The 15000-nt window shown below is 39.8% G+C and overlaps 1 protein-coding gene across 3 annotated transcripts in view; it reads right to left on the bottom strand.

The window, feature by feature from the left end:
* fstl5 (follistatin-like 5) overlaps window positions 1-15000 on the bottom strand; it is a 193977-nt gene that overhangs the window by 12500 nt on the left and 166477 nt on the right. For all 3 annotated transcript variants that reach the window (XM_015033181.1, XM_015033179.1, XM_015033180.1), the window contains 3 exons: window positions 7291-7317; window positions 6955-7073; window positions 2062-2211 (listed from right to left, as the gene is read on the bottom strand). In XM_015033181.1, the coding sequence (XP_014888667.1) occupies window positions 2062-2211; window positions 6955-7073; window positions 7291-7317 (296 nt within the window). The remainder of the gene's footprint in view (window positions 1-2061; window positions 2212-6954; window positions 7074-7290; window positions 7318-15000) is intronic.

The following is a 15000-nucleotide window of genomic DNA, read 5'->3' as shown; positions in this document are numbered from 1 at the left end:
GGCATATTATGCACTGCATCATTCAGGAGGTAAACTGCTCCTGAGGGAGTTTTCTCAGATAAGAGCAGAATAGCTCTTGAATCCCAACTAATCTTGGCGCATGTAGTCATCAGAGAAAACAGGTGTTCGTTCTTTTACTCTCAACTAACAGCTTCTTACAGACTGAGGAAGATTATGAAGATTCTCAGCCAGTATGCTGCGGTAACGTTCTACACAAAGGATCCATCAGCGATGAAGCACAGAAAGCATTGCAGGTACATATGAATGCATGAATTAAGATATTACAAAAACTTCAATAACTTAGCCAGAATAACCAAGTCACTCTCCAAAATAATGCATGTTGTAGGCATTCATTTTCTTAGGGTCCTACTTATGTACAACAAGAAAATGAGGGGATGCAAAAGCTAGTCTCTGCTCAAAACAAGTGACAGGTTCAGGTTGTTAATTAACAACTGCTAACATAATGCAGAGCAGCTAAACCTCCAGGCAGCTAAATAATGAGCTTGTGACAGACTCTGGGACACCAGCCTGCTTACCGGCAGGTCCCTGAGAGCCTTCTGTAAACAGCTACCATGGTGTCAGGAACATCTGTGGGGATCTGGGCCACCCTGGTTTATTGTGACACACCCAAAAACCCACCGACTCCAATGATTTCACTCACTGCTGCTCTCCAGACTGTTTCTGGATGAAGACGTCTAGAAATGGTGCCATTTTCCTTCCAAGCTTCCTAAAAATAACAAATCCTTGGAGGATAAATAGTTTGCCACACTCACTATTAGAGGGACTGCTTCTTGCACTATCTGTGTGAAAAAACCTGGCGGTGTTGTCATGTTACAATAATTGAAGGGCTGTCAGGCGACAATATCCACAAAGAGCCGGCCCTCCGGGGTCACCTGGTCATCACTTCAATGTGAAGGTTAACTGCAGATCTTGACAGTAGCAGTTTGTATGAAATGGGTCAGGTCAAGGATTAGCAGTCAGCAAAAGTTGAGGCAGCTGATCTTAAAGCTGAAAAGTGAAACTGAGGAAAGATGGTGCACTTCAAAGATTTCTGATAAGCAGGAAGACTTTAAAGACAATACAACAACATCTTTTCCTCCTTGTGAATGTTTCTTAAAGTTAAATCCTACTGAACGCTTTACCTTCGCTCAATGAAATGAGGACTAATTTAACTGCTTCATCTCCACTTTGCCTTTATCAGTTGAAATGATAAACTTCACACCCATAATGAGTCGTCAGTATAAATTAAAACTAGAAAGTTTAATTATAGAGCTTTTGCTTGATGAGGACTGACTTGGTTTAAAGCATGTTTGGTTAAAATAGCAAAACATTTTAGTATTGATGCCAAATCAACCTGACCCCAACATTCAAACACAAGGATGGAAATTATTGTTTATTCTGTCAATCTTGTCAGTTGTGAAATGGGAACTTCACGAATCAAATTTTCCTGTGATGCTGGATTGGACTGAGATCCTGGGAATTTGGTGGCCAAGACAAAACTTCACACAGGCTGTTCCTGATCCATTTTTGCTTTGTGATAGGAAACATTGTCCTGTTGAACGAAGCCACAGGCTTCAGAGAATGTTTCTGTGAAAATGGTTCACATGGTGCCACAAAGCCCCCTGAGGTCTGCATCCCAAACTTTTTCTTCTGCGCCTCCCCAGTGGTTTCCAAACATTTTCTGCGTCCCCCCTCCCCCCCCCATGGATTACAAATGGCTGTCTGGTTGAAACCCAGCGCATGTTTTGTTTTTTTTCATCCAGACGGCTTCCCGCGCCCCCCTGCAATGACAAGGCGCCCCCCTAGGAGGCACGCCCCACAGTTTGGGAACCTCTGCCGTAGGGTAAGCACAAATAACTTCTTAGTTATCAATACCCACCATTGATAATGACACATTGACCACTCTTGTGACTCGCTGCCCCTGATCAATGTGGAACACTGAAAACCTTCAAGTTGTTAAAAGGCAAAACAAAGATCGTTTGTTCTGTGTAAAGGTGACGCACATTTCAGAGTTCTAAGACCGGCATGAAACTGAGTTTCCTAATTTATCCATAAAATTACCTGGACGGCTTTCTGAGTCTGGATGTCAACTATGAGCACTCGGCCCAAGGTTGGCTGCGTCACATAAATAAACTTGTCCTTGACGTTGACAGCTGATGACCACACACACCTCTGCACCACCTCTCCAGGCGAGGTTGGGCACACCTCCTCCTGCAAAAACACAAGCACACACACACGTTTACTTTGATCTAATTGCTTTTCATATCACAAGAAAATATATCTCATTAAAAACCAATTACCTTCCCCTAGTCTTTTTTTGTGTGTTTTGTTTACTACTGCTGCCTTTTTCACTGATGGGGACATGAGTGGTGTTATCTTGGCAACTTAGATAAATTAGTTTTGCAGTTTCCTGCAAAATCTTTGTAATGACTCTCATTTGTCCATATATAATGTGCAGGACAAAGCCTGCAGATGATCTGCAGCTGCTCTGCGTCTAGCCCTGGCAACTCCAGGCTTCTCAGCCAACTGGAAATCTGTCAGCCTTCTGCCTCGGGACTTTTCCTTCCCTTCACGCCCTCCAAAGCCCCCAAAACTTAACACTGTCCAGAAAGCTGATCCAGCAACAAGTTATGTCAAAATGCAAATATGAAAAACAATGACAGCAATTTAATTTATTTGGATTCATAAAAATATCTCTGACTCCATTAACTATAATCTCATTTGAAGTCCAGATGTAGCGCCATCTGTTTGCAGGTGGATGTTTCATATCCAATGGTTTGGAAATCTTGAAATTCCTGCATTTACTGAGGTAAATGTTGAGTCATCGGTGCTGAACTCGGCGTCACCCCTGCAGACCCACACAGTGGTCATTTAATGCCATGGACCATAAATATCTGACTTATCACGCCTTTAGGAGGTGAGAAATCGAACATCTGACACCCAGCTGAGGGTGTGAATGGAGGCGGCTTCAATTTTCTCAGTTTCCTCGTGTTGCATATGTCAGAGGGTGTGTGGGTGGGCTTTACGTATGTGATTCAAGTAGTAACTGACAGCCTTTAAAAAATAACTATACCCCTTTCAACTAAAAAATGGAGTGAATATGCAAAGGATTTGTCCTCTTAATGCTGATGAACATCGAAAAACATGAGGGTTGTGATATTCTGTGTAACTTTTTGAAGCATTTATGACTCAAATTATCTGACTTTGTGGAGTATAACTGCTAATAAAAACCTGCCCTGAGGCAGGAAAATTAGGGATGGGGAGAGATCAGTGCACTTGTTCGAAATCACATCCAGTTTCACATGTTGAAGTATGAATCATCAAACATAGCAGCTGCTGGAAATTGGACTGTATCCATGTGCATTAAAAAAAGGCGTGGGATATTTTTTATTTTTTCAGATTTTAGTCATGTGTCCAACTGGTATTTTTTTCTCAACCAGCTTGTTAATCATCAGAGTTTACAGTAAACAGCCTTGTGCTGGAGCGCTGACGACTCAGAAGATGCTTCTGGTGACAGAAAATAAAATATTGCTGATAAAATCCATTCAGGTTTGCACAACTATAGTGAATGTCTTCCACTTAATACATATTAAACTTCTAATTATTTTGATAATTCATGTACAGGTATCAAGTACAGGTATAGGTAAATGTAAGTACATTCTACAGTCTGATTGATTTGGATGACAAGATTTACATATTTAATTGAAGGAAATTAACATTTCCTTCAATTAAAACCAGTTTCAACAGTTTGGTGCTTGGGCATTTATAACATGGAACAAATGTCTTGTTATAAGTGAAAAAATCTGCCAGCGGGGCAAGTACTTTTTATCAATATATCTATTTTATCAATATTCAATATGTTTTTTATATAAAACCAGCTCCTATATCTTGCTGAAAAGTTACTTGTAAATTAATTTTATTTCAAGTGTATTAAGATATTTTCACTTGACCCTGGAAAAAATACCTGGTAAGATTTTGTGTTTTTGCAGGGTATGTAACCCACTACAGAAAATATCTAAGAATATATATATATATATATATATATATATATATATATATATATATATATATATATATATATATATATATATATATATATATATATATATTGCTTGCTATTAGATACGTCACAGGTGTGAAGGAACAGAATTGCAAAGAGTTATGTTGTTCACAATAGGCATGTGAAATCACTACTAAGTCCAAGAGGCAAAGTTTCTCCCTGACAAATTAGGAAATAAAAAGTGATAAATAATATCAATATGGCATTTTATTTTAAAAATGTTCAAATTGATTTGTGTTTTTAAATAAATCTGGTTGGAAATTTGTTTGCAATCTTTGTTTAGATACAGGGAAATTGTTTTCATTTTTTTTAAAGCTGTGTTGAACTTTGTGGCAGTGAAACCAGCTGCAAATATAAGCTTACTAAACATTTCACTGAACATTTATATCTCATGTAAGTGCTAATCTGGCTCAAACTTTGCAGCTGTCAGATAAAATCTGTAGTTGTGAGGAAAATGTTAATCGTTTGTGAGCTTAAATCATCTTTCTGTGGTTTATTGTGACAGGCTCACAGATCGCAAAACATTTTTACTTCTGTTTCTACTTATTAGTTTAAAGTATTACTGAAGATAAACTTTAGATTGTGTTGTTATTCAACATCCCAATCTATTGGTTTTGTCTGAAAAACTGATCTGAAGCCAAGTAAACCCTTTGTTTTGGTGAGTCAGTCTCTTAAAGTACAACTTCTGTAGTTATACCATGTTAAGTGTTTTTACTTGATCAAGCTTGACGTATCATTTAAAAATTTCTCAGTGGAAGAAAGATTATTCTTTCTTCCACCAAACTAAGTGGCTTAGTTGCTTTGTGGCTGAAAGAAACAGAATATTTCTGAAAAAGAATCAAAGTAAGCTAAACTTTTGCTGATCTAAGACTAAACACTGACTTTACTATGACTGAACATAGTAAAGCCTATTGCTCTGTACAGTGTGCAACACAGTTTACTACTCTATATGCTGGCCAATGATAATAAATAGGCTGTGTGATTACCATAACAAATCAATCAACGTCCCTCTGTGATGGAGGAAATGGGAGCGTCATGCTGGGAATGGCCTCGTGTTCATGATGCAGGGCAGCCAGACGGCTGTAGAACTGGCATCACAACACTCCCAGTGATTGATATCCTAATACAAACACACCTCTCAGAGGAACACTTGGCTGATTGTTGTGCATTCATGGCGTCGCTTTATGTATAACCTTCATCCAATCAGCACCGGTCTGGAGGATGAAAAGCAGCTTGGAGGGAAAACGTCCATTGGAGAAACCATGTAAATCTAACAGGTATCTATCAGTTTAATGCTTTGAATGTTTTTCTGCCTGAGAGCTCTGGTGATAAACTGTGATTTAAGGCGGGCTGGCTGGATGTAAAAGAGTCCGCTGAGGGGTGAAACCAACTCTGATTGCATGTAGTCTGTCAATGAATTAAATTAAACAGGCTGACTTGACACTCTAAAGGCCTCCCTGGTGCCTTGGGTACTTTTCTTAAAAAAACAAAGCTGGACTACAGAATATGCAGACATCACAAACTCATTTAAAGCTGTAATAAAAAATAAATAAATAAATAAATAATAATAATGTATTTCCCCAATAAACGTCTGTAGCTTGCAGCTCAAGAGCCCAAATTAAGCAGCAACACATTTGAAAAATATGGGCATCATTTGTTGCAATATGTGTCATAGAAAGACCTGAAATTCACAATTCATGAGAACAAGTTCTATTGTCAGCTTTATTCCTGCAAAACTTGCAAATATTTGTTTCCAAAGCTTGCTGCATTAATTTGAAAAGCAAGAGGAAAGAAGACAGCTTCATGTTTTCTTTTCGACGAGGCGCCCGCAGAGGAAAACAGCACAGCTGTACATCATGCAGGTGCTTGAAGAAACATACTGTTGAGATATGATCTAATTATGTCTGGAAGGAGTCATACAGTATCTTGTAAAAGTCTGTGCACTGCTTGAAGCTTTTGGTATTTTATCATGTTAGAACCATCTATTGATATAATCCTGTGTATGATTGTGAAGTGGAGGGATTCTTACGTGTCTGAACTGTTTTCAAAAAGACTGAAGACTCAGCTAAATTTTGTTGGTGCGTTCACCGTTCAGAAAAGTATGTGAAAAGTTTTGAAAACCATGCTTCTTTTTTTTCACTTCACTTGAGCTAACTCGTGAAGTGAATACATTAAAGTTATAATGAATACACTAAAGTTTGTTGGAAAACATTAGGAAATGTAAAAATTTCAAGCAGTATTAATTCTACAACGATGCACTGTATGTTTTACTATGATGATGTGGTTCACCAACAAATATGAATGTGACATTCTAAGGTTAAAACATTTTACATTTAAGCTAAGAATGAAAAAAGATGCTCAAAAACATACTTTTCCAATTGATCCCAGAATTTCACAGTAAAAAGTTTTACATCCTAAAAAATAATTTCTGCGTTTTAGATGTAAATATACGTTTTTATATTTCAGCCCTGCCACATTTTGGCCAGACTGTTTATCACTCCAGTCATGTCTCTACTTATTTTTACGATAGGCTTTCTTTTTGTGCAGAAAAAATTGAATTAACATCAGCAGTAAAAGTTGAAAACTGTTTGCTAGGAAAATCAAGACAACAGTTTGAATTGTTGCAAAATTATTTGGTTCTCCTGTCAAATTTTGACTAAAAGAATAAGACAAAAATACCAATTAAAAGTAGCAAAACTCAGGTTTGTGCAAATTTATGAACACCTGGAATATCAAGTTTGATGACTGAAGAAAACACACCAATTTGATCATGGAGATCTTATGAGCAAACACTAAATTTTATCCCTTTATGATGTGCTTTAATGTCTTCTGCTTAGTTTAAGACTTAAGACTTCGGTCAAAGTTAGTTCTGGACTTTTCTCATGATCACTCACCTGCAGAGCCAGCAGCTTCTCGCTGGGCTTGATGTGCCGCTGTATCTCACAGGCCACTGGCTGAATCACTTTAATCCCGTCTTCATAAAACACATAAAACATGTTTCCAATACCGAGACCTGCAGGAGAACAACAGGCTTATCACATACCTGAAAAAACTCCTGAGGCTGCAAAGTATGAACATTTAGAATGGAAATAAGCTGGCAGCAATGTTATCTATGATTAAAGTAACAAATCATTTAATCCTCCTCATCACAGTTCAGTAACTCTATTACACAAATTCAATTAACTCAGGTTAATGAATGCTATAGAAGAGCAGGAGCATCCCAGACGTACCTTCTTCTCGCCACAAGATGTTTGCCACTGAGAAGGAGAGAAATAGGAAACACAGTTAAAAATAAATGCAAGAATCAATAGGGCCACTCTACAAGAACTACCATCCAAACAGAAACTCCTGCTGAGGCAAAGGGGGAAGCAGACTACATGAAACTTTTATGGAAAGTGTCTCTGACTCCTACTGCAACAAACAATCGATCAAATGCTCTGCTTCTAAATAACATGACATACCACACTCTGCAAAACAGAGGGCAGTCAGCTATGAATACTGTATAACAGTTTGTTTCTGGTGGTGAGAACCTTTCTCAAAAAAGGGAATGAAGACTTACTACACAATCATTCAATCAAAATGAGCTGCACACACTTAAATAGTCCAAATGTTTTAACCTATATGGTTATCATAAGGCATTAGGAAGAAATAATGGCTGATTTGGCTCTTGCAGCAGGTTATTTCTCATTAAATTCACTTAGAAGTGACTAATGACATGAAATACTGGCTAAAAGCCACACAACACCCTGAGTGCTTTAATGGGTGGCGTAAAACACTGGCCGACAGATGGCTTTCAGAGCAGCCTCTGGATACTCCGAGAGAAGATGCTGTTAAACAACTCAATAGGTAAAGTGGCAGGACAATGTATATATATTTATATATATACTTTCCATGCATATATAAGAGCAAATCCTGAATCCCAGTCAATTTTATCCTCCAACTCAGCAGCAGCAACAGCAGCAGCACTGTCTTCTCACACCATGTCGTTACTGGTGACCTTCCCTCATTGTTCATCTTTCCCCCAGTGTTCTCTCTGTTTCCGTTTTCAGTCTGCAAACCAATCTCCAGCCCAATTCACATCTGATTTTAATCTTGCCTCTATTGCAATGCTCATCCTCGCAGCCTCCTGATCAAGTGGACAGATGCAGAGAAAGAAAAGGGTGGAGAGACAAAGGCAGCGAGGCACCGCGGTGCTGTTAGTCAGCCTTAATCTTTCAAAAGTGCTTTGTCAAGTGTTTCCAGTGCAGCCTTGCATACCTTTTACCTCATTAAAAGTTTGACAAAAAGAAGTGGGTCTATAGATGGAGGAACAAGGAAGCATAGAGGGGAAGCAAAGACAGAACAATAGGAAAAAACAATACAATTTATTTGAGATCTGCCAAAATAGAAAACGGAGAAAATGGAAAGGAAGAGTTGAGATGAGATCTGGTGTGCTCCGGTCTTTCCAATAGCCTAAAGTATTGAAGCAATTCATCACTGGGTAGAGAGTCTGTGGCTGTTCTGCGCATGCGAGGGACCAATACATCAACTTCATCATCCATATAACAAAACAAGCCGACTGCCACTGTAGGCGGTGAGTTCACTCTTTCTGGCCGTAATAACTATGTTTCCACTGGGCTCCAAACATTAGGGACGCCGCTCTCACCAGCCATACTGGACTCTGCAGTTTGTACCCGTCAGCAAGGTTACACAAATTCAATTTGTTTACACGAGCACACTGCTATGACAGTGGGCCAAACAGCCCGTGGTGCTCAACACAGCAGCGTGGCAGAAAATGGTGAATGCATAATGGAGGGAAGGTAATTGGATTACAGCAGATGTAAAAGCAAAAGTGTAACTTCAGATGACTGCCTTGGGTGTGCAAAGAGGTTCTTTTTGAAAAGATAATCAGCACTTCTTCAAGAAAATGGTAACAGAGTTATCCTTTAACTATCAGGCCTGCAGAGAATAGTTTGGACAGAAATCGAGTGCAAAGTCTTAACTGCTCTGGGACTTAAGCTTTTCTTAAAGAACAGTTCCATCATTAAGCCACAAAGATCAACCCTCATCTAAGCTGCGTGGCTGGTCATAAATCACCAATGAAGCCGGCCATTTCCTGTGCTTATGTGAGCTTTTAAACACCATGCCTGGATTGAGAAACCAAAGAAGGTGTAAAGTGGAGCTCAGCATGGTCCATGTTGAACACAAAACACAAAATGTGTGGCTGGCATTTCACTTTCCAAAGCATAAAACACATTTGTGATGTACTGACTCTATTTTTTCTGTTTTCAAGTGATGCTGCTACTGAATTAACAATCTGTGTTGCCACTACTGAACAAATCACCTTTAGCTAAAGTTCTCTCGATTCACTTTACTGCTATCTGACCAGTATGATGATGGTAAGAAATGCTGCATTTGATGCAATAGGTCAGTTCTGTGGTGCCTTGACTTTACATCCCCATCAGCTACTGCAGAGTACCCCACATAACACTGAACTGAATCGGGAAGATGACCAACCTCTACATTGGTCAGCTATTATGAGGCTGTGAGAACCTTACCTGGTATCTCAGATGTTTAAAAGCAATGGGGTGACTACAAGACCTTAAGATTGTCTTGTTAGTGTTGAGGGAGAAGAGGGCAGATGTCTGCAGAGGGGTGTGAATACTTTCCTAAGTGACAGTTTAAGAATTGAAATATATGGAAAGTCAAATGTGACTCATTGATTTAGATAAATACAACCATCTGGTAATTAACTGTAATTCTGAAACAAAAACCTTTATAGCTCAAGATTTATTTTTATCATCTTCAATGTGATTGCTTTCCTCAATTCTCTAAAAACCCTCAAAGAGGAATACACATCTTTGGTATTAAACTGACCACATTAAAGTTTGGTGAAGACAGAAAAATCTACCCAATTTATTTAGGAGAGTTATTTAAAGTTCCTGTATTGGCTGAGTAATAAAAGTGAATATTGCATGCTGTTTGTCTTCTGGTACATCATGGCTGAGCAATTTTTGCAAAAAATCAGTGCAGCAGTAGTTGGCTGTCTGTTTCTTCTCTGCTGTCAATCAAATAAAATAAATCCCATCCGCTTGTTCTTAGAACTCACTTTCTTAATTCAAAGATGAGGTTTAAAAGTTTGGCTTCTGTAGTTTTCATCCAAAATTGTAATCAACTGCATTGAGATGCTTGAACCATCTCAGTTGAATCCTTTTGATGAAGAGCAGCAGTGGTCCAACCCGAGACCCTGTTTCCCCCAACCCCTCTCAAAGGATGAGACTGACTACCTTTATGGAGGAAACTAATTTCAGCTGCTTGTTCCAGAGGTCTGTTTTTCTGGTCTTGAGGCATAGTTCATGCTCATAGGTGAAGGTCAAAATTTAGACAGACCAATAAAGTGAGAGCTTTGCCTTTTGGTACTGCTTTCTGTTAACTAGGAAAAACTATTGAAGAAGCGGCATTAGTGCAAAAAGGCTGCAATCACTCATAAACAAAACTCCAATATACTTTAACTTCTCTACCTCAGGCAAAAGATTGACCCCTGAACCAGTGGGAGAAATCCACCTTTTTCTGTTTTTTAGCCTGAGGCTTAGAAGAGCTGACTCTCATCCAAGCTACTTTACTCTCCACTGTGAACTGCTCCAATACATGTGAAAAGTCATGGCTTAAAGAGGCCAACAAATTCACGTCATGTTCAAAAAGCAAAGATGAAACCCTGAGGTTGCCAAACCAGACACCCTCCTTAGCACCAAGTCAAGCTTGTTCTCACTACCTGCTTGTGGGTGGGATATATCAGACAACAAGTGAACATAAATGTCTGACAAAGATCAATTTGCAATGGTTAGAAAACTGCTTTAATGTGTCTCCAAAATGGCAGTTCTTCACTGGAGAGTATCTGTCAAAAGTGGTCCATGGAAGGAACCGTAATTGATGCTCATAAGGAGTGACAGCTGCCCCATCTGCTCCAATGCAACAGATGAGCTACTGCAGCTCAACTTGCTGAAAATTTGATGCTGGTTCTAGTAGACGAATCATAATAGAAGGCATCACAGTCTTTTGCATTTATGTGGCTGCAAAGTTGCAGAGCAGTCAGGTTCTCATGTTGGCCCATGCCTACTGCCAAAAGCACAAACAGTGAGCATCAGAAATGAATGAAGGTGATGCTCTGACAAATCATAATTCCTGTTACATCACGTGGATGGCCAATCAATCAATCAAATTTTATTTGCATAGCACATTTCAGCAGCAAGGCATTTCAAAGTGCTTTACATCATTAAAAACAAAAACACAGAGTAATAAACAGTCAAAATAAAAATCATTAAAACCCGCACCCCTTTCTTAACCCTTTAGAACTTTAATTAAAACGCACTCTAACCCTTATTTAGCCATAAGCAACTCTGAACAGGTGGGTTTTAAGTCGAGTTTTAAAGGCACTCAGTCATTCAGCTGTTTTACAGTTTTCTGGAAGTTTGTTCCAGATTTGTGGTGCATAGAAACTGAATGCTGCTTCTCCTTGTTTGGTTCTGGTTCCGGGGATGCAGAGCAGACCAGACCCAGAAGACCTGAGGGGTCTAGACGGTTGATACAACAACAACAGATCTTTAATGTATTGTGGTGCTAAGCCGGTTAGTGATTTATAAACTAACGACAGTATTTTAAAATCTATTCTCTGAGCTAAAGGAAGCCAGTGTAGGGACTTTAAAACTGGTGTTTTGTGCTCTATCCTCCTGGTTTTAGGCAGGGGTGTACTACCTGGGGATCACATGGCATCAGGATCCACTGTGGGAAGAGGGCAAGCTGGCAGATGAAGTGTAATGCTTTGAACAATGTTCTGCAGAGAGATCTTGGGTCCTACCTTCCATACTGATGTCACTTTGACATGTACTATTGTCCTGTCCCTAAGCACTGTTGCAGGGCCTGTATACCCTTTCATGGAAAATGTATTCCCTGAAGCTGTGAACTCTTTCAGCATGAAAATGTTTTCTTGCCATAAAGCAAAAATGGCTCCAAAATGGTTTGGAGGAGCCACCTTGCAATTTACTGGACATTAAGGCACTTCTGCTAACATTTCTGTGCCAGATACCACAGAAAACTACTAGGTAGTTATCTTTATGTCTCATTGTCCCTGAATGTGCCTTGTAAGCTAAATTAATCATAAGTGATAATCTTCTTCCCACTTATAAACTCTTTAGCTGCAAAAGAAAATAAATCTATAATCCTAGTTTATTGGCAGCCACATAAATTTAGATGTAGCAACATGTATAGAGGAGATTACACCCCAGCTCTAGATGCTAATATTCTTAGTTGTTGGTCTCCAATGTGTTATGATAATAGCAACAAAAAATGATGGGTTTTTCTGAGGTCCTTGGGCTGCATGACCTTTTGATCCCACTTCTTTTCCATCAAAAAGGTTCAAAATGTTCCAGATAAAATTCAGTCTCAAAATTTTCAGATATTTTAAGAGCTGTGCTCCTGTGCTTTTGGCAGCTTAGTGTTGCATACATTAGCACTGAAGTCTAACTCTGCGCATCCCCAGGGGAAACCTTTAAAGTCAGGTGGAGTGAAGACACTAAGTCACAGCTATGACTGCTCCTGAATTAGAGCTGGGAGCATTTGACGGATTTGAGTCGGTATCATCTCTTCAGAGCGGAAAGTGATCAGAAAGCTTAATCCTTGGAGCAAAATCCAAGTTTTTAAAGTTGACATGTTAGTTCAGAGCTTAAAACATCCAGAGCTTCAGCAAAAACCAACTGTACAGTAAGGGTTATTAAAAAATGATCATTTATGGGTAATAACTAAAGGATGGTGTAAATATGAAAGACATTTATTTTTAGCTTATTTAGTTTGTAAAATTTTCATTGGATCTTGGTATACATTTAATTAAAATTAAACTCTGGACTTATTGTCTATATTTCTAAGATGAATGTAGAGTCTCTCTTTCGTCTGCAGCCTAAAACTGCATACTTTTCAAATTCATTCATGAATCCTAGATGTACTTATAAGCAAGAGTCTTGTAATTTAACTCTATATGCATGAAAACTTTCTACTTGACTTAAAATATTCAATTTATAAAGCATTCAGCATGAAACCGTGTCGACAGGAAGCTGGCTGCTCATGCTGTGGATTGCGTCACTGTCTGGTTTGAGCGTTTTGCTGTTGACAGCGTGTCCAACACTGTATGAAAGTCTGCTGTGACGGAAAGGACACCGGCTGATGGAAACAGAGACCCTATTTTGCTGTAAACTGATCTGGACTACTGAGAGGATGCAGAGCAGGCAGGATGGTGGACGGCGTTAAATAAAAGAAAAAAGCTTTGTGGAGAATCTGGAGTGGAGTTGTGATGTGTCAGCCATGCAGAATCAAGGTTCAGGAGATCAGAGGAGTTTGTTTCAACCGATTATTTCCCCCAGCTGACTTCAGTTTACAGCCGTCTATCTGAATATGTGAAATCCTACTTTACTGAATTTTTCTGGAACAAATCCAACAGACATCAAAAACTGTCTGAGAGACAGTGAACATGAAATAAGGGAATAATATACATTGAAATACACACATGTGGAGCAAAGGTATGCTTCTGTGTTATACTGTAGGTGATGGCTGAATGCTAAATAGAAGGGGAATAAAAGATTTAGATCCCTTAAGATTCAGCGCTGCATGGCAGTGTATTAGTTCACACTGTTGCTTCGCAGCTGGAGGGTTTCTGGAGTCTGCATGTTCTAACCACACGTTTGGTTTTTCTCTCCAGGCACTCTTCTTCCTGCAGTCCAAACACATCCATGCTGGGTTAATTGCCCTAGAGAGTATGAGTTGTTGTCGGTCTAGTGTGTCTCTGTGTTGCTTTGTGATGGACTCGTAAGTGATCCAAGGTGTCCTCCAGAAACTCACTCGAGTTTCTCTGCAACGATTAAGCATTAATAGAAAATGGATGGATTATTCTAAATGGCTGACTGCAGTTTGATCTAATAGTCAGTCTAGTTTGACACAAATTAACTTATTCACAATGTAATTCATGGATTTTCAATGGGAATCTCAGCATTGATGCAACTGCTGAGGAGCAGAAGCAAAATGAGTCAGAGAAATAACTTTTCTATTTCAAAATCTCTCTGTAGCTTAGACTGGATCAGCTCACTGACTGTTGTCCACAAAACTTGTGAATTGAGAGTTTTTTTAGTATATAAGGCATAGCTGTTTATTGCACGGATCTTGTTCTTGCCATTGAGCTGGCTTCTCAGGACTTGCCTTATTCGTTGGAGGTATTTGGCTGTGGCTCCTTTCCTTGTGACCTCATCGAGGTTGCCATTTGCTTGTGGTATTCCCAGGTACTTGTAACTGTGCTCTATGTCTGCTATTGTTCCTTCTGGGAGTGAGGGACGACCTTCCCTCTCTTTGTAACCATCCGGCCACACTTCTCTAGTCCGAATGACATCCCAATGTCAGTGCTGTAGATCCTGGTGGTGTGGATCAGTGAGTCGATGTCTCGGATGTTAAGACTCGGAAGCTACTAACCATGCATGGAGGGTTCCACCCCAAATCCAGCACCCTGAGACTGTACACGAGCCGTAAGGAAGGAGGCAGAGGACTAGTGAGTGTGAGAGCCACTGTCCAGGATGAAACATCCAAGATCCATAAATACATCAAGGACAAAGCCTCAACAGACGATGTGCTCAGCGAATGTCTCAGACAATGGGGAACAGAGGATGAGGTGCTGGAGGAACCATCATGGGAGGACAAGCCCCTACATGGGATGTACCACCGACAAATAACTGAAGTGGCTGATATCAGGAAATCCTACCAATGGCTGGAGAAAGCTGGACTCAAGGACAGCACAGAGGCCCTCATCCCGGCCGCCCAGGAACAGGTCCTAAACACCAGAGCAATAGAAGCAAGGACGATGTGGAGGCCATGTCCACAGACTCGTCCAGCAGCAGCAGCGCTGGGCGCCAGCGGGGGCGCCACATGGC

The sequence above is a fragment of the Poecilia latipinna genome, unplaced genomic scaffold (genome assembly GCF_001443285.1).
Source record: "Poecilia latipinna isolate Pla-1442-1.1 unplaced genomic scaffold, P_latipinna-1.0 Scaffold259, whole genome shotgun sequence".
Lineage (NCBI taxonomy): Eukaryota > Metazoa > Chordata > Actinopteri > Cyprinodontiformes > Poeciliidae > Poecilia > Poecilia latipinna.
The sequence above is the reverse complement of the archived record's forward strand: the minus strand, read 5'-3'. Positions and strand labels throughout refer to the sequence as shown.